This window comes from Meriones unguiculatus, chromosome 17, assembly GCF_030254825.1.
Source record: "Meriones unguiculatus strain TT.TT164.6M chromosome 17, Bangor_MerUng_6.1, whole genome shotgun sequence".
Lineage (NCBI taxonomy): Eukaryota > Metazoa > Chordata > Mammalia > Rodentia > Muridae > Meriones > Meriones unguiculatus.
Genome location: NC_083364.1, coordinates 5,573,377 through 5,591,235, shown reverse-complemented (window position 1 = coordinate 5,591,235; position 17,859 = coordinate 5,573,377). Strand labels below are relative to the sequence as shown.

The following is a 17,859-nucleotide window of genomic DNA, read 5'->3' as shown; positions in this document are numbered from 1 at the left end:
TTACGCAAATGAGAAAATCTTTATTACATAGCTATTTAATATCTTTACCCATGAATATGTAATGTCATTATAAACCAAAAAGAAAAAACAAACTTGAGGGTTGAAGAGGTGTGAAAATAACTTTTATAAGGAGATCCAGATCTGAAAATAAGTATTTCCATGGAGGCCAAAAACCTACTCAGCCTCCGTGAGCTCTTCGCCTTCTCCACACTCGAAGCGCACAAAGTCAAGCACAGTCACCCCCTGGGGCTGCACGTACTGTCCCAGGGTAATGGAAGGGTCCAGCAGGTACGGCTGCGGCAGCATCCTGGTCTCGCTCTCTCCCCCAGGCTCATCATCCAGGGAGCCCACAGACAGGGGCGCCATGCCCACCACATGCTGCCCCAGGCGGCGGCCCACCTCCTCCAGGTTTCTGGTGTGCTCTGGAGTCTTGCAGACCACCAGGGCCCCATACTTCCCCAACAGCAGGCTGTGCAACGAAGGGCTCTGCATGACGCCATGCACATAGGAGCCGACGTAGAACCCAGATGGCACCTTCACCCACGCAGCTCTCCTGAGTGTCATGTTTTCTCCCAGTCTGCCTATGAGAGAGCAGAAACAGGAAACAACAGTACTGGGTTGGGATGGCTGTGGCAGCATCTACACTGTCACAGGCTCACCTCGAGGCCTGCCTTTCCTGGTTCTGTGACCTTGGGCATTTATCAAGCCTTAGTTTCCTCATCTATACAATGGAAATGATACTAGCAGGGTTACTGGGAGAAATAAAGACGGTGACATATGCAAGAAGCATGTATTGTGGTGTCTCATGAACAGCAGGCACTCAGAACCTGGCTAAACTCAGGCTAAACTCATGTAGAGAGAATTCAAGTGACCACACAGCTGTAAGTAACAGAGCTGGGATCATAACTCAAAGGAGTCAACTGAATTCCCCCCACCAAACCATTCTCTCTTACAAACACAACTGACATATACAATTCACATTACCAGCAGTGTCTGGGAAAGGTCTGTAACCTAAAGCCCCAGGAAATCCAAACCCCAGCCACGTGACGGTTCCCACTTCTGCTCATCACAAGTACAAAGATATTCTCAAAATCTCATGAGAGCCAAAAACAGATTCTAGTTTTCTCCTGTTTCCCCAGCACCCCCTTCTGAGAAGCCAAAATAAACCAAAAGCCTGGGAAGGGATGGGAGACTAAACCGCAGGGTCTCATGATGACACAGGGTTGGCCCCAGTGATAGCTACAGGCCATACACAGGAAGACCCAGAAATCAAGTAAATAGGAAAACTGCTTAGAACTCTACTCAACAGTTACTTGCCACAAGCTGAGAGGACAAAACCCCATTTCTTCCAGGATTTAACAGCTTTGTCTTGGCTGCTCACCCATGACTCACTACATAGAACTAAAGATTACCACGTAAAAACAGAACGACGCCTTGACTCCAATCCAGCTTGCTTCCCTCCCTCTATTAGGACACTCAGAAAGAGAGCAAGATCCCCACTGTAGGCCCCCCAGTGACAGGGTATGATTCTCCACAATAACTTCTAAAGATGTGCATCGTCATAAATTCACTATCAAATCCCTGAAATAGGTGATCTTAAGTTTAAAAAAAAGGCTCCAAGCTACTGCTGGGAATGAAGCCAGGGTCCTCTGGAAGTGCAGCCCAGGCTCTCAAATGCTGAGCCATCTCCAACCCTTACATTTCCATTTTCACCGTTAGTGGTTAGTGTATTCTTCCCCATAGCATGCCCAGAGTGCTCACCCGGGGGCTAAAGAACCACCTCATCTCTGCATCTCTGCTTTGTTTAGTCAGCACAGTGATGAACTAGCTGAGAGTCAGTTTACAAACCTAAATTTCTCTATGGAATTCAGGATGCTGACTGTACTTGGAACTCCCGTCCCCTCAGTGTACTAACTGGTTAGAGGATGCGGATGGGGCTCCTTTGGCTCTTCATGGGGTCTACTGCTCCCCAAAATGGCCAACCCATATTCCCATACTGTTGCCCTTAGAGACACATGAGCTTATTATTAAAAAAAATTATTTGTTGAGAATTTCATACATGCATATGACATGTTTCTTCACATTTACTCCCATTATCTGCCTCCGACTCCTGAACTGAGACTGCAGTTACTGAATGAGATTTAGAGACACACCAATGATACCAGGAGAAACAGATCTTAACCCCACTTTCCAGAACCCTCAGATACTCACCGATCGCTAAGGCCAAATGGTCCTTAAGTGAGCCTTGCCTGTCGGGCCCAGCTGCAAGTTCTGAGAGCTCAGAGGAGTTCAGGAAGCCCTAAGTTCAGGAGACAAGCGTGAGCTTGCTCTGTGCTGCTGAAATCACTCAAAGAACATGCACAAGAGCCTAGAAGCGGGAAAACGGTTAAGACAACCATCTGTCAACAGATGAACTTCCACTAAGGCAAGGATGTCACTCGTCCTCCAGCTACCTTCTCAGGATTTCCTAGAAAGCAGGAGTGGGGCTTTTGCACAATCGTAAGATAACACGAGTGGCCCTGCGGAGTGCCGCCAGGAGTGCGGCTGACGCACACGCAATGGGAGGAAGAGAGCAGCGCCGCTCTGCACATTCAGCCTTTGGCCACAGCCCTCTGCTGGGACTGGAGGACGCTACTCCTCTTTTCTTTTTATAAAGATATATTTATTTATTACGTATACCGTGTTCTGCCTGCAGGCCAGAAGAGGGCAGATCTCACTATAAATGGTTGAGCCACCATGCGGGTGCTGGAAATTGCACTCAAGACCTCTGGAAGAGCAGACAGCGCTCTTAACCTCTGAGCCATCTCTCCCACTGTTCCTTTTCTACTACTGTTTTTTGGGGAAACAGGGTCACATTCTGTAATCATGAAAGGCTTGGAACTCACAGTGTAGCCCAGGCTGACCTCAAACTTCTAAAAATCCTCTTGCCTCTGCCTCCTAAGTGCTGGGATTACAGATATCCATCAACACAACCAGCTTGACAATGAACTTTCAAAGATACAAAAGCACAATTTTTTTTTTAAAGCACTATACACAAGATTATTTACTGCACAATTACTTCTAATCTTTAAACTTTGGCAACAAACTTTGGCCCAAACACAGATTAGCTGAATAATCCACGGCACATTCATAAACAGAATACTACACAGCCAGGGAAAAGACAAAGAATAGAGAACATGTCAGAACATGCCTTAATCCCAGCACTTGAGAGCTGGTGGTAGAAAGATGAGACGCTCAGACAGAGCTAGCCAATGCTACACCACACTGTGTGGTTGAGGCTGGCCAATTCTGCGTGAGACACTGTCTCAACAAAGGACAATCTTTTATGAATTGCTATGGACTGTTTCCATGGTGAGTGAAAATGCAAGTTTACACGTCACCATACACTTACACTTACTTTGTAACAAGAAACACTTATAGTAAAACTATAATCCAATGAGACTGCTTAGCTACAGAAAGAGATAACAATGGAATTTTGGGGAGCTGGAGAGATGGCTCACTGGTTAAAAGCACTGGCTGCTCTTCCAGAGGACCCTGGTTCAATTCCTAGCACCAACATGGTGGTAACTTCAGTTGCAGGGGATCCAGTGCCCTTCCTGGCCTCTGAGGGCACTGCACACTGGTTCTATTAGAACCATTCATGTGATATTTTGAAGTAAGAATTTGTGGTTTCTAGGCGCACAGTGGTTCATGCCTATAACCACAGCAGTCTGGGAGGCAGAGGCAGGTGGATCTCTGAGTTCAAGGCCAGCCTAGCCTACAAAGTAAGGCCAGAACAGACAGACAAATCCTGTCTCAAAAAAGCAAAAAGAACTTGTGGTTTCGATCAGCTTGTGATTAGGGAAAGAGCAGTGCTATGAATGTGAAAGCTAGGACAATCAATGAAAACTCAGCTGTGATTGGTAAAGAGATGCTACCTTCTGGGAAGTGTTCCCTGAGGGCCATCAGGTAAGGCACCCTGAGCTGGGCCACAAGCACCACGTAAGAAGATCTGCGGTCTCTCTCAGCTAGCAGGAGCACCACTGAGGCTCACTGACTGGTCGGCCTGGCTGAGCGGGTGAACTGAAGCTCACTGACTGGCCGGCCTGGCTGAGCGGGTGAACTGAAGCTCACTGACTGGCCGGCCTGGCTGAGCGGGTGAACTGAAGCTCACTGACTGGCCGGCCTGGCTGAGCGGGTGAACTGAAGCTCACTGACTGGCCGGCCTGGCTGAGCGGGTGAACTGAAGCTCACTGACTGGCCGGCCTGGCTGAGCGGGTGAACTGAAGCTCACTGACTGGCCGGCCTGGCTGAGCGGGTGGGCTTCAGGTTCGCTGAGCCCTGTCCTAAAAACACGGCGGAGGCCAGGTGCAGCCATGTCCCTTTAATTCCAGAGCTCAAGAGGCAGTGGGGGAGGGTCTCTGTGAGTGTGACACCATCCTGAGTCCCAGACCAGCCAGGGCTACATGAGACCCTGTCTCAAAAGAAGAAGAAAAAAAGGATGGAGAGAGAAATTGAGGGAGATACCTAGTGTCAACTCTAGCTTCCATATGCATGTGCATGTGTGTGCACACACAGAGTTAATAAAGCAGAATAATGTAACATAACAAAAGAGATTAAAGCAGCAATGTGAACTGAGAAGACAGGCAGAAGAGTTAGGTCAGTGGTTAAGAGCACTTGCTGATCTTGCAGAAGACCAGGGTTCAATTCCCAGCACCCACATGGTGGCATGAAACCATCCGTCCACCTGTATCTCCAGTTCCAGGAGCTCCAACACCCTCTTCTGACTTCCAGGAGCAGCAAGCATGCACACATGTACATGCAGACAATCACTCAAATTTACTAAGTAAATAAATCTAAAGAAAAGAGGAACCTGAGGTGAGTGATACAAAAAGGAACATCACAAGCATTAAAGGTGGTGGCACACACCTTTAATCCCAGCACTCAGGAGGCACAGGCAGGTGGATCTTTGAGTTTGAGGCCAGCCTGTTCTACAGAGTGAATCCCAGGATAGCCATGGCTACACAGAGAAACCCTGTCTCAAGCCCCCTTCTCCCCAAAAAAGAAGAGTGTAGCTCATTGATAGAGCAGTATGCACAAGTTCCTGGGTACAATCCTCAAATACACCCCAAAAAGCTAAAGACAAACAGACCCTAAGGTGTGGAGGCCACTTTGGTGAGCTGGAGACAGCTTTCAAACTCACTTTACTGTATGTGGAGAGCTGATCCTTCAGACTCTGACAGTGTAGCATGGTTCCCAAGGCTACTTGCTGGACGAACTGTTGGAATGTCAAGTTTCTGGAGACAAAATCTGTCTCACAGTTTACCTGTGGGAATGAGTGGATATTGCTGAATGAGCTGATTATCAACAGTTTCTAAAAGTGCCTTCAGGGTGGAGGCAGAGCCAACCAAGATACTGCCTGAACAAGCTGCAGACTCAACAGAAACAGATGGCCTCGCACTGTAAAGCTGTAGGTCCCGGGATCTGGGTAGACTGAAACAAGGGAAGAGATGTCACTGTGGCTGGGACTCAGCCACAACCTGCACACCAGAACACCCTGACAGACTCTCTATACTTGGCTGCAGCCACACCATAATCACTTCATCCCTTACTCTCTTCCAACACCAAACCTTTTTAGTTTTGTGAAATGGTCTCAGGCTGGCCTTGAACTTACGAAGTAGCTGAGGATGGCCTTCAACTGATCTTCCTGCCTCTACCTCCCAAGTGCTAGAGCTATACCCATGCCACCACCATGTCCACCCTCCAACCACTTTACCACCACTCATTCCTTCGTGGTAGCCCTACTGGGCTTGTTTTTTTCATGTCCTGACTCTACAGCCTCCTCTAAATCCACTACTTATGAGTCATCAATACACAGAGTAATACATTTACTCTGTAAATGTAATAATAATAATAATTATTATTATTATTATTATTATTATTATTAATAGAATATAATTACTCATTATATTATATAGTAATAATAATATAATTACTAACTTTCTTACCTTTTTTTCAGTGGTGTTTTTTAGTGGTGAAGGGGTCAGGACTTCACTTTGTAGCCTAACTGCCCTCAAACTCACAGCAATCCTCCTTCCTCAGCCTCCCGAGAGTTGAGAACACTGGTGAGAGCCGCCACCACCCCGCTACTTAAGTCTACCTACTACAGTAACAGGCTGCACTGGATTCACACGCAGGAAAAAGATCTCGGTTACTAGGCCATTTCCCATCAAGACACCCCTGCAACGTAAACCCTTAGGAACTTAACTCCAACCTCCACTCATGGCTCCAAGCAGATTCCTTAGGTGTGCGAGGGGTCTACCAAACGCCTTACACTCCAAGGTATAGCTGCTTCTAGCGTGCGGGGTCCCCACCACGCACCTCTACCAAGACAGAGGCGTTCCCATCCTGCAGCAGCCCAATCAAGCCTTCTTTAGTCTTCCTCCCATGGAGCTTGGCCACTTTGCTCCAGCCTTCCTTCTGGGCCTGCTCGTGCAGCCAGGCCTCCGCCTACAAACAGGGAAGACGAAGAAGTCAGTCACAGAAATCAGAAAGAACCAACTGATTCTCTGCACCGCCACGTTCCGTAAGAGGAACTCACTCACTTACCACTCTCTTCACAACCCCACTATAAGTGGTTTCATTACACACACCACACCGACACGACACCAAAGGGTTAAATGCAATGTCCACAGTTACAGTGTGTGAGGGCCTCTGTAGCTGAACTTCAAAATTTACACCAACACTGATCTCCAGGCAACAATTCCCACGGCCCCCTGACGTGGATTACGGCTATTTAACTGTTCCTACGTTAACTGCTTCCAGTGAAGACGAGGAAGGAGAAGGGTAAAGCTATCTTTTAAGGCCAAAGTCTTCTCTTGGGGTCCCGTCGGAGGACACCGGTCATGTCTGCGCGCCTCGGAGTGGGCCCGGAAGAAAAGCCTGCGGCCGAGCCGTCGCGCCAGGCCGGACAGCGCCTCCCCACCTGTCTGAGGTCGCCGCCACACGTCTCCAGAGCCTTCTTGCAGTTGACAAAGGAGTAGCCTGTCTTCTGCCGCAGCTTCAGGAGCAGCTCCTTGCTGGAAGCAGAAGGCGACTCGGAGGGGCCCGTGTGGCCCGCGCGCCATGGCTGCGACGGCTGCAGCAGCACAGACCTCGCCTGCAGGAGAAAGGAGAAAGGGGTAGCGCTGGGGGCGGCTGGAGGGCAACGGGCGGGGAGCGCGTCCGCGGGGGACCCGGGGTCGGGCGAGCGCGGAGAGGAGCGCGGCCCGCGTGGGGGAGGCGAGGGCGAGCTCACGGCGCCCGGGAGCCCTCACCGAGCGGCCGGCGCACGCGAAGGGGAAGAGGCGCAGCAACCGCGGCATCGACATTCCCCAGGCAGCGGGACACTCGCTGGCCACGCGCGCGCAGGTGAGACGGCGGCCTACGGCGTGGCGCGAGGGCCAAAACGCCTCCCGGAACGCGTGGTGCGGGGTGCTGCCGCCTGCAGGCCGGAGGAATGGAACCGCCGCAATTGCTTGTCTTCTTAAAACATTTCAAAAGACTTAGCGCATAAGAGTGCTCGATGAAAGTTGTCACAAAATAACAAGACATGTAGGTGATACTTTATGTTTATTTCCAATGCACTTTCATATTCGTTAATCCATTTATGACTCGGGGAACTATGTCCTGGTTCACCTCGAGAGGTGGAGTTTCTTCAGCAAACCGGATAAATAATTACTGAATTAGCATATCTGCTAATATCCGCTGAACACATGTGTGCCCGGAGCTGTCGCCAGTTTCAGGGAATTACTAATGAATAAACCACAGCTTTACCCTCCAATGTAATGTATCTATTGGTAAGGAAATAAGACTCAGGTAACAGCCAGGCACGATGGCACCGGCCTGTGCTCCCAGCACTCTGGGAGGCAGTGGCAGGTGGATCTCTGTGAGTTCGAGGCCAGCCTGGTCTACAAGTCGAGTCCAGGATAGCCAAGGCTACACAGAGGAACCCTGTCTTGAAAAAAAAAATCAGATAGGAAAATATAAGGTCCCTAAGCAGTTAAAAGATCTCCTGACAAGAAAATCACGTCCAAATAGAAGGCTCAAGAAAAGGAAGATTTTCCCAGAGGCAAAGATTGAGTTTTGATAAGGAGCAATGGCCCTTCCTTGAAGGGAATCCTTCAGAAAGTGGAGAAGTCAGAGAATGCTGGCATAGAGTTAGGGAACAAAGCACAGCAAACTGCAACTTGGCTAAGTGTGCAAAAGGAGCAGGAAATGAAATACAAAGTACTTTGGGGCGTGCCTCAGTGTCAAGCAAAGACATTGATTCTTGCAGTAAGAAGTGAATTAGAGCAGGTGTTGGAAGATGGCGAGAGTTGAGGAGTAGCGAGGCGGTTATGGCGATGGTGGCAGACACACCAAAGACGGCTGTATTCCTAAGCAGTAAGGAAAAAGAGCCCAACCAGACTTCTCCTGAGGAAGAGTCAAGAAGAGAAGACAGAACAAGTTAAGAAGGAAAAACTGGAGATCAGAAGAACCTAGAACTCAGTCCAGAGACTTTGCTACACCATGATGTCTGTGAGCAGGTCTTGAACTTTGTAGAGCACAAAGAAGCGATAGCCCAAAGGGACAGCTCTGCTGCGAGTTACCAGGCTCAGGCCAAGGAGACTTGTCCTAGCAACATCTCAGTAGCAAGAAACAGGAATTTTGAGGCATCTCGATACCCAGCTCTCTGGCAATAGCTACATGTTTAGGGATGCAGAAGAGATAATTAATGCTCATATTTTCCTTTAAAAAAAGTCAAAGAACTAGGCATGGTAGCGGACGCCTGTAATCCCAGCACTCTAGGAGGCAGAGGCAGGAGGATCTGTGTGAGTTCAAGGCCAGCTGGGTCTACAAAGTGAGTTCAGGACAGCCAATGCTTCACAGAGAATCCTTGTCTTGAAAAACCAAACAAAAAACAAAACAAAAAAAAAATAGTCAAAGAATGTTTTGTTTTGTTTGTTTTGTTTTTTTAAGTCCGTTCTGTTTAAAGAACTGGAAGTGATCAACAGCAATCTCCCTGAAGCCACTATTCATCCCCTGCTTCCCTCCCTTACTCCTACGTATCCTGAATACCCTCTCCTCCTCTGCAGACAAGTGCTGGGCCTTTTTTGTGCTTTAAACTCAATGCTTCTAGGGCTCTGCCACTCTCGTCAAGTAGTCTCCAAAGAATATATAGGGAAACCAAAGGGAAAAGAGGAGAAAGAAGACAGGCACTGCATCCTTTTCTCGTGTCCTGATGTTTAGGGCTCTGGAGAGATGCCATTCCTCCACTGGGATAAGAGTTGAGGTCAACAGAAGGGGTGATGTCCTTCAGGTCCCACTTCCCTGTGCCTGGCCCTATAGATGTTGACATTCGCATCTTCGTCCCGCTGGGCCAGCTCCAGCTGGAAGTGCTCGGGCAGGAAGTGTTGAAAGAAGGTCTCTGTCTGGTGCTCCTCTCTCATCTTGGAGGCCAGATAGATGGTGCCATGGGGCCCGCACAGGTGTCGGAGTGTCCCCAACAGCAGTGGGAAGGTGGGTTCCAGGTACACGATATCTGCCCCCAGCACCAAGTCATAGTTTCCGGGGAAGACATGCTGGTCAACTCCCCAGGACAAGGCACACACCTGAGCCCGGCCTCCAGGTGGCAGGTTAGCGTGGACGTTATCCTGGATCTGCTCTAGGACCAGTGGTAAATCAGTGATGGTAACATCCCCCCCTGAGGGAGAGCAAGGAGGAGAAATCCAAGTCAGAGGGACCAAGAAAGGGCTCATGACTCCGGCCTACAGGGTCCAGAGACCTTAAGGCCTCATGTCTTGCCAGCCCAAAGTCCATTCTTTGGCTTTTAGTTGCCCTAACCTCAATGTCACCCATGGCCACTCTCATTACTCTACATTCTACAACATCAACATTCTCTCTGAGATAATCTTCAACCTCTCTGCCCAACACACAACAACCATCTGTCAGCAAAAGCCTGGGCAAGACCAAGCAAGGAAGGCGCTATGCACCCCCACCCTCACAAACTCAGAAGACGTGACCTCAGCTGAGCCCAAGAGGACAAGCACAGGACAGTCAGCTGAGGCTTTTTGAGCAGAGAATAGGGAGTGTGGGTACCTAGCAGGCAGAGGGCATGGCATAGTCAAGGAAGGCTAGAATCTACAACATCAGTTCTCAGCCTGTGGCTTGCGACCCCAAAAGACCACTGAAAACCTCAGGCATTTAAAATTATGATTCATAACAGTAGCAAAGCATACAGTTACGAACTAGCAACAAAAATAATTTTATGGTTGGAGTCACCACAACATGAGGAACTGTATAAAGGGGTCACAGCATTAGGAAGGCCAAGAACCACTGGTCTAGAAGATGTAGAAATTGAAAGAAAATTGTCAAGATCCAAAACAAAAAACTACTGGTTGCAAAGAGTCAGGCTTGATAGACTGTGATCACACAGGAGGCAAGCAAGCATGTTGCAAGAGACATACTCCCAGCCCAAGGGTAAAAGACAATTAGGTCAGCATTTCAGAACACTTTCCTCGCACACTGAACACGTGTCCTGGGGACTTGCTAAGTGCTAGGGATGCAACAGGAGGCAAAACAAGACTGTGGCCTCCCGAAAGCTTCATTCCAGACAGAAACACTCATAGCATCACAAAAGCAGCTGCTCGGTCAGAACCAGGATTAATGGGATAGAAAGCAGAAATAGTAAGAGTGCACTCACACCCTCAGCATGGGTGTGTACGCCAGGTGTCTGGAGCATCAGTGCAGGAGACAGATGAGCACCCGCCCCTTACGGAGTTTACAGAACAGCGCCAGCGGCTGCCTGTAGCGGTGGCAGCACGTGCCTGTGGTCTCAGCATTCGGGAGGCAGAGCCAGGATGGAGACCAGCTCGGGCTAAACATCCAGACCCTGACTAAGTAAAACAGAGAGGGCTGGAGAAACAGCCCTCAACGACTAAGAGCACTTGCTGCTCTTCCAGAGGACCCAAGTTCAGTTCCCAGCCTCCATATCAAGCATCTTACAATGGTCTAAACTGCAGTCCAAGGGGATCTGATGCCTCTGAGGGCACCTGCACCCATGTGCACGGCCTTTCTGCAGACATACACACCTACACATAATTTTAAAAAAAAGTAATGTTTAAAATAAATAAAAATGTAAAGGGAAGAGGCTTGGTTTGGAGCTTAGTTGGTAGAGTACATAAAAACTGGGTTTGATACCACCAAACAAATAAGTAATTTTGAGGTACAGGCAGCCAGATCAAAAGTTCAAGGTCATCCTTGGCTACATGACTCCTGCTTTAAACAAAGGGATATGGGGCAATAGGTCAATAGATCAAGCCACCAGCCCTGGCTATCTGATTTTCATCCTTGAGTCCTATGTGGTGGAAGGAGAGAACTGACTGGCACAAAATATTCTTTTGACCTCCACATGCCATAACAAATGCATTCTCTTCAATAAACAAATGTAATTTTTTTTGTTTTGGCTTTTCAAGAGAGAGTTTCTCTGTGTAGCCTTAGTAGTTCTGAAACTCGCTCTAGAGAACAGGCTGGTCTCGAACTCACAGAAATCTGCCTGCTTCTGCCTCCTAAGTGCTCGGATTAAAGGCATGAGACACCACTGCCCCACCCCACATGTAACTTTTTTAATTAAAAAAAAGAAGAAGAAGAACAGTAACAAGAAAAGATGACAGGATCAAAATAAATGAAATATTCAGGCATGGTGGTACCTGGTACCTGCTTGTAGCCACGGAACTTGCGGAACCGAGGCAGAAGGACCTTGAGCACCAGACCATCTGGGCTACTTGGGAAGACACATTGTCAACAAACCAAAAATAAACAGGGTCTGGTGGCTCATATCTGTAATCCTGGTACTTGGGAGGTAGAAGCAAGAAACAAGAACATTAGGAGTTTAAGGCCAACCAGAGTTACAGTAGACCTTGCCTCAAAAAAAAAAAAAAAAAGAAAGAAAAGAAATCAGACACACAAAACATCAAATTGTGGCACGTGATACAGTGAGGCATCAGAAGGGCATGACCACTTGAGGGGACACTTGGGAAATCCTCACTAAGCAAGTTTTATTTGGAAAAGACCTGAAGGCAGCGGTGGAGCGAACCACGTGGCTCTCCCTGGCTAAAGTCTACCAAACACCAGATGAGCAGCCACAGAGACCTGGAGGCAGGCTGTTCCTGGCAGGCGTGGAGAACAGCAGGACAAACAGCAGCGGGAGTAGGCAAGAGGGAGACAGAGGCGGACAGAATCCCGAGTGGGGAGACGGGGGAGGGGCTTTGAAGTGGAAGACCGTCCACACTGCCTCCAGACTTAGGAGAAGCACTTTGATTGCTGTGATTAAAAACGCAAGGGCTGGAAAGATGGCTCACTGGTCAAGGGCACCAGCTGCTCTTGCAGGGGACCCACACGGGGGCTCACAAACACCCGTACCCCTAGTTCCAGGGGATCCAGGCACTCCTCTGATCTCCTCAGGCACCAGCGTCATATGTGGTACGAGCATCCAGGCAGAACACATACACACACACACAAAAATAAATAAATACACACGCAAACAAAACAATGTAGAAGAGCAAGAACAGAACCAGTGAGACTGGTCAGGAGGCAACTCCAATGACCAGAGGAGGAGATAATGCTAGCTAGAGATCTGGCCATGACAACGGCTAAGAAGTAATCAAACCCTTCATATAAGGTCAATAAATTGATTCTGTCTATCTATCTGTCTCTGACTCTGTCTCTCTCTCTCTCTTTCTCTCTCTCTCACACACACACCGGGTGGGGGAAATTTTTGATTAAGGATGGTTTTCGAACATTTGGCCTAACTCAGGCCAAATTGCCCATTATGTAAATGAAGGGTGCTTTAGGAGAGGCACTAGAAATAGAAATGAGAGCATGACTTCATTTGGAAGCAAAGTCTGAAGTGTCTATCAAGCAATCACATGAAGATACTGAGTGGACACTGGGTGATGCAAACAAGCCTGAATATAGAAATGAGGAACCATGGTCCTCACAAGAAAAAGGACATTCAGAGCCGCAAAGTGATGTGAGTTCTCAGGAGGGAGACTAGCCAGAAAAAAAGAAGAGGTCAAAAGGCCTCTCCTGAGCTCTGGAGCACTCAAAGTTTCTGTTGTAAGGATGAAAGGGAATCAACAAGAAAGAATGAAAAAGTGTGCCAGTAATGTAGGTGGAAGTCAGAGTGTGCTGGCCCAGAAAGCAAAGGACATTTCAAGGATATGGGAGTATCACTGTCAAATGCTAGGTCAACTGGAGTGGGCCAGAAACTGACTCCTGAGGTCAAAACATGGGATTGGAAGTGAAGCTCACCACCCCAGCTAGGCCCTGGAGGGAGCGAAACCTGACAGGGATAGAGTAAGAAAAGAACAGAAAGAGAGGGACCAGTAGACAGTGATATAACTGTGAATGTGTGCTCTCCCACGCCTAGAAATGGCTCAGGAGATGTAGGATCACACACACATACACACACATTATAGCTCACAACCCCAGCTAGGGCCCCTGGAGGGAGTGAAACCTGACAGGGATAGAGTAAGAAAAGAACAGAAAGAGAGGGGCTGTAGACAGTGATATAACTGAATGCATGCTCTCCCACGCCTAGAAATGGCTCAGGAGACATAGGGTCACACACATACACACACATTATAGCTCACCACCCCAGCTAGGGCCCTGGAGGGAGTGAGACCTGACAGGGATAGAGTAAGAAAAGAACAGAAAGAGGGGCTGTAGACAGTGATATAACTGTGAATGCTCTCCCACGCCTAGAAATGGCTCAGGAGACGTAGGGTCACACACATACACACACATTATAGCTCACCACCCCAGCTAGGGCCCTGGAGGGAGTGAGACCTGACAGGGATAGAGTAAGAAAAGAACAGAAAGAGGGGCTGTAGACAGTGATATAACTGTGAATGCTCTCCCACGCCTAGAAATGGCTCAGGAGACGTAGGGTCACACACATACACACACATTATAGCTCACCACCCCAGCTAGGGCCCTGGAGGGAGTGAGACCTGACAGGGATAGAGTAAGAAAAGAACAGAAAGAGGGGCTGTAGACAGTGATATAACTGTGAATGCTCTCCCACGCCTAGAAATGGCTCAGGAGATGTAGGGTCAAACACACATACACACACATTATAGGTATTTTGGCACAGTCATGTGCATATATATCATATATACATATACACACACCATCTATACACACACTATAGATAGATATATAGATGATAGGTAAATAGATGATAGGTAAGTAGATAGATAGATAGATAGATAGATGATAGATAAGTAGATAGATAGATAGATAGATAGATAGATAAGTAGATAGATAGACAGTCAGAATATACGTATTACCCAAAGAGAAACAAACAATACAGGAATACAGCAGAGATAAGAGAAGGGGTTGCTGGGACATTATCTTTAGATCCTGGGAAGACTCACTGTCTTATGGCCAAGTGGAAAGCTTTACTTTAGTTAGTATGTCCATTGTGATAACAAGATGAAAAGCAGTAGCTACAGACACAGGTAAGTAGATATTGTGACATGAATTTGTGGCCATTTTCTGAGGACTCAGACACATTGAGAAGGAACAAAGTCACCAGAGAAGGGTGATAATTGCAAAGAAGGCATCCACAGTTTGAAGAGTGAGAAGGTAAGAAATGGCTGTTTAGGAGAATGGCAAGATGAATGGGCAAAGGAAGTGTACAGACCAGCTGGGTAACACAAGGGCCTGGGCTCAGTGAAAACCAGCATAAAATGAGAGAAGGCCTAAGCCAGCCTGGGCAGGGTGTGTGTGTGTGTGTGTGTGTGTGTGTGTGTGTGTGTAGAAAGCCTTCCTTTGGAAGGACAGTTTGAGCTAGCAATGGAGAATACATTTGCATTAACCAGACAGTGAGACTGTTTCAAGCAGAAAGTGCAGCCCTGGTGAAGTCTTTAAGGGAGGGGACATCAAAGCAAATTTTCAGAACAGACAGAAGGCTAATAGAAAACATAAGAACGGGAGCAGGGAAGCACAGGAAGAGGTGGAGAGGCGGCAGGCCATTGGAAGGCATGAGAAGCCACAGAGGGGTGGGTGTGATAATGATGATGACGGTGCTGTGAAAAGCTCTTCTGACTATGGGGTAGTGCGAGCCACAATCTAGGTGGGGCCCGAACTCAAAACCAGTTTGACTACTTATTATAGTATTTGCAAGTGATGCTGGTGGCTCAGGCTGGGGAGCTGGGAGTGGATCCAGAAGACACAAGAAAATCTCTCTCCCCCTTCTCTGTCTGGGTACCTTCTTCCCCCCTCTCTTTGTCTCTCTCTGTCTCTTTCTCTCTTTACCTACATGGCCTACTTGGGCCCTATCTTTCCCTCTTCTTCCCCCAAATAAACCTCTTTCATATCAGAAAAAAAAAAAAAATGCACAGGATAGCCAGCATGGTGGTGCATGCCTGTGACCCCAGCACTCAGGGAGGCAGAGGCACGTGGCTCTCTTTGAGTCTGAAGCCAGCCTGGTCTACAAAACGCATCCAATACAGTCAAGGCTACACAGAGAAACCCTGTCTTGAAAAACCAATGAATGAATGCACAGGACAGGAAGGGTATGAGGATGGAAAGCAGGGACGTGACAAGATAATGTCTCATCCCCAAGTGGACGTTGCTTCATGATGAGAAAGCCTGAGGCAGAAACTGGTTCGGTGTGGTCAGATCACAAGGTCAGACTGGGAGTCCTAACCTTTCCCAATCGGAAGCATGAGACACTTAGGAAAGTCAGGGCAAGAACCGGAAGTGGGATGAGGAAGGGGCAGCTGTGCAAGTGTTAAGAAGACAGGGCTGGCTGAGTCTGGGTACAAGTGAGAAAATAGATTACATCCAGAATTCAGACCTGGCAACTAAACACCACACAAAAGAGCGGCAGCTGATGTGACAGTAAGTAAAGACAGGTGTTCTCACACACATACATACACACAAAAAGACACACACGCACACTACACATATACACACACACGTATACATACACACATACTTACACGCGTGCACACCTCCACATACATACACACATACTTACACACGAGCACACCTCCACATACATACACACATACTTACACGCGTGCACACCTCCACATACATACACACATACTTACACGCGAGCACACCTCCACATACACACACATACTTACACACGAGCACACCTCCACATACACACACATGCACCTATCGTGTGTCCCACAGCATCTTCCCACACTGTTTCTGGAGAGAGGAAATCCTTGTGTGATTTCACACCCTCAGTCCCCAGCATGGTTCTTGGCACACAGAAGACTCACAGGTTGGTCAGATGAATAGAAAGATAAATGTCTGCCTCTGCAAAGACTTCCCTCAGTGTGACCCACTTCTGTCCCTGTGAATCAGGACATCCTAGTTTGCATGACTTAGGTCACAGGTCAGGAATTTTTTATCTTCTTGCTCAAAGTGAAGCACTTTGCCTGACTCCTTTCCCAGGTCTCAGCTTCTTAGTTAGCACCCTACATCTAGAATGAGTGTATGTATTCATTCACACCCTGGCTCTCCCAAATTCACCATTTTGTTTCTTCTAGCGAGAAAAACCTAAGGCTGTTTTGGAGCATAGTGGCACACCTGTAACACCAGCACTTGGAAGATTAAGGCCCGAGGGCCAGGCATTCACGGCTAACCTTCTCTGGGTAGTTAATGAATTTTAGTCCAGCCTGGACAAGAGAGCCTGCCTCAACCACGACACACACACACAGAGACAGAAACAGACAGAGACAGAGAGAGATAGAGACACCCAGAGAGAGACAGAAACAGAGGGAGGGAAGAAGGGAGAGAGGGAGGGAGGGAGAGAGAGAGAGAGAGAGAAAGAGAGAGAGAGAGAGACGGCTCTGGTGGCACATACCTTTAATCCCAGCACTCGAGGGGCAGAGGCAGGTAGATCTCTGTGAGTTCGAGGTCAGCCTGGTCTAAAAAGCGAGTCCGGGACAGCGCTGCCTGACTCGCTGAGGAGTAGAGGTTTGTTAAAAGCAAAGAACCGAACAGAGTTCAAAACCCCTGCCCAGCCCATCCGCATTTTAACTTCCCCACACTTCAGCTCCCCTCCTCCCGCCGCAATGCCAGCTCACGCACCCTGCAGCGCCGCCAAGATTCCCACGATGCCCGTCCCCGCGCCTAGTTCGATCACCTTCTTGCCTCGAAAATCCACATTTTGACTCTCGAAATAGCTACACAGGCTCAGAGCCTATGACGGAGAGAAAGAAAGAGAAAGGGGGAAACTGTCACGACCGTAGCTCGGTATAGAGAGGCGGGGTCCGGGGATTGGACCTCTCAGGGCAGCCCATTCCTCACCGCATCCCACACGCGTGCTGCCACCCCAAGGCGCGACCCAAAGTTCTGCGTGATGCTCAGCTCGTGCCCACAGAAGCAGAACCTGCTGCTCTCTGAGTACGAGTCGGCGAACAGCCCGACCTCCCGTGGGAACACAGACTCGGGCTCTGGGTCGGGGTCCGGGCGGGAGCTGGCCATCAGGCAGATAGAGCACCCGGGCACCCCGGCCAGCGCTGGATCCGAGTCCTTGGAGAGGCTGAGGCTGGGGCCGGCTAGCCATATGGGCTGCACCCAGGCACCGGGCTCCGCCTCCCCACTTCGCCCTCCTTCCTCTAGCTGGACTTCCTGGAGATGGATGGGGATGAGCCCCGAGCCCGGGTCCCTGGCGCACACAGCACAGACCACGCAGTACCACACAGCTCAGACTCGGTCTGAGGCCAGCCTAAGGGAGAAGAAATGATGCTTGCTTGTACTGTCAGAGGCGGGTCCCTCATATCCCGCTCACCTGTGGGGCGCACAGGTGCCTACAGGCGTTTGGGAAGC

The 17,859-nt window shown here is 48.8% G+C and overlaps 2 protein-coding genes across 2 annotated transcripts; both read right to left on the bottom strand.

Annotated features, from left to right (window-relative positions):
• Tsfm (Ts translation elongation factor, mitochondrial) lies at positions 1–7,439 on the bottom strand. Its single transcript, XM_021657564.2, has 6 exons — positions 7,296–7,439; positions 6,965–7,138; positions 6,361–6,489; positions 5,183–5,305; positions 2,212–2,299; positions 1–581 (listed from the first exon to the last, which is right to left on the bottom strand). Exons 1-6 carry the CDS (start codon positions 7,347–7,349, stop codon positions 175–177), a joined length of 975 nt encoding a protein of 324 aa, XP_021513239.1. The 5' UTR covers positions 7,350–7,439; the 3' UTR covers positions 1–174.
• A 134-nt stretch (positions 7,440–7,573) lies between these two features.
• On the bottom strand, positions 7,574–17,634 carry Eef1akmt3 (EEF1A lysine methyltransferase 3). Its single transcript, XM_021658203.2, has 3 exons — positions 17,338–17,634; positions 17,119–17,230; positions 7,574–9,703 (listed from the first exon to the last, which is right to left on the bottom strand). The coding sequence occupies exons 1-3, from the start codon at positions 17,512–17,514 to the stop codon at positions 9,294–9,296; spliced, it is 699 nt and encodes a 232-aa protein (XP_021513878.1). The 5' UTR covers positions 17,515–17,634; the 3' UTR covers positions 7,574–9,293.
• Between the last annotated feature and the right edge of the window lie 225 nt (positions 17,635–17,859).

Excerpts from the sequence above, each read along its gene's own strand:
- Tsfm (XM_021657564.2), bottom strand. The coding sequence starts at position 7,349 with ATGTCGATGCCGCGGTTGCTGCGCCTCTTCCCCTTCGCGTGCGCCGGC. Across the intron at positions 5,306-6,360 it reads ACGCCTCTGTCTTGGTAGAG|GTAAACTGTGAGACAGATTT; the intron begins GTGCGTGGTGGG and ends TCATTCCCACAG. Across the intron at positions 2,300-5,182 it reads AGCTCTCCACATACAGTAAA|GGCTTCCTGAACTCCTCTGA; the intron begins GTGAGTTTGAAA and ends TCCTGAACTTAG.
- Eef1akmt3 (XM_021658203.2), bottom strand. The coding sequence starts at position 17,514 with ATGGCCAGCTCCCGCCCGGACCCCGACCCAGAGCCCGAGTCTGTGTTC. Across the intron at positions 17,231-17,337 it reads CAGCACGCGTGTGGGATGCG|GCTCTGAGCCTGTGTAGCTA; the intron begins GTGAGGAATGGG and ends TCTCCGTCATAG. Across the intron at positions 9,704-17,118 it reads AATCTTGGCGGCGCTGCAGG|GGGGGGATGTTACCATCACT; the intron begins GTGCGTGAGCTG and ends GCTCTCCCTCAG.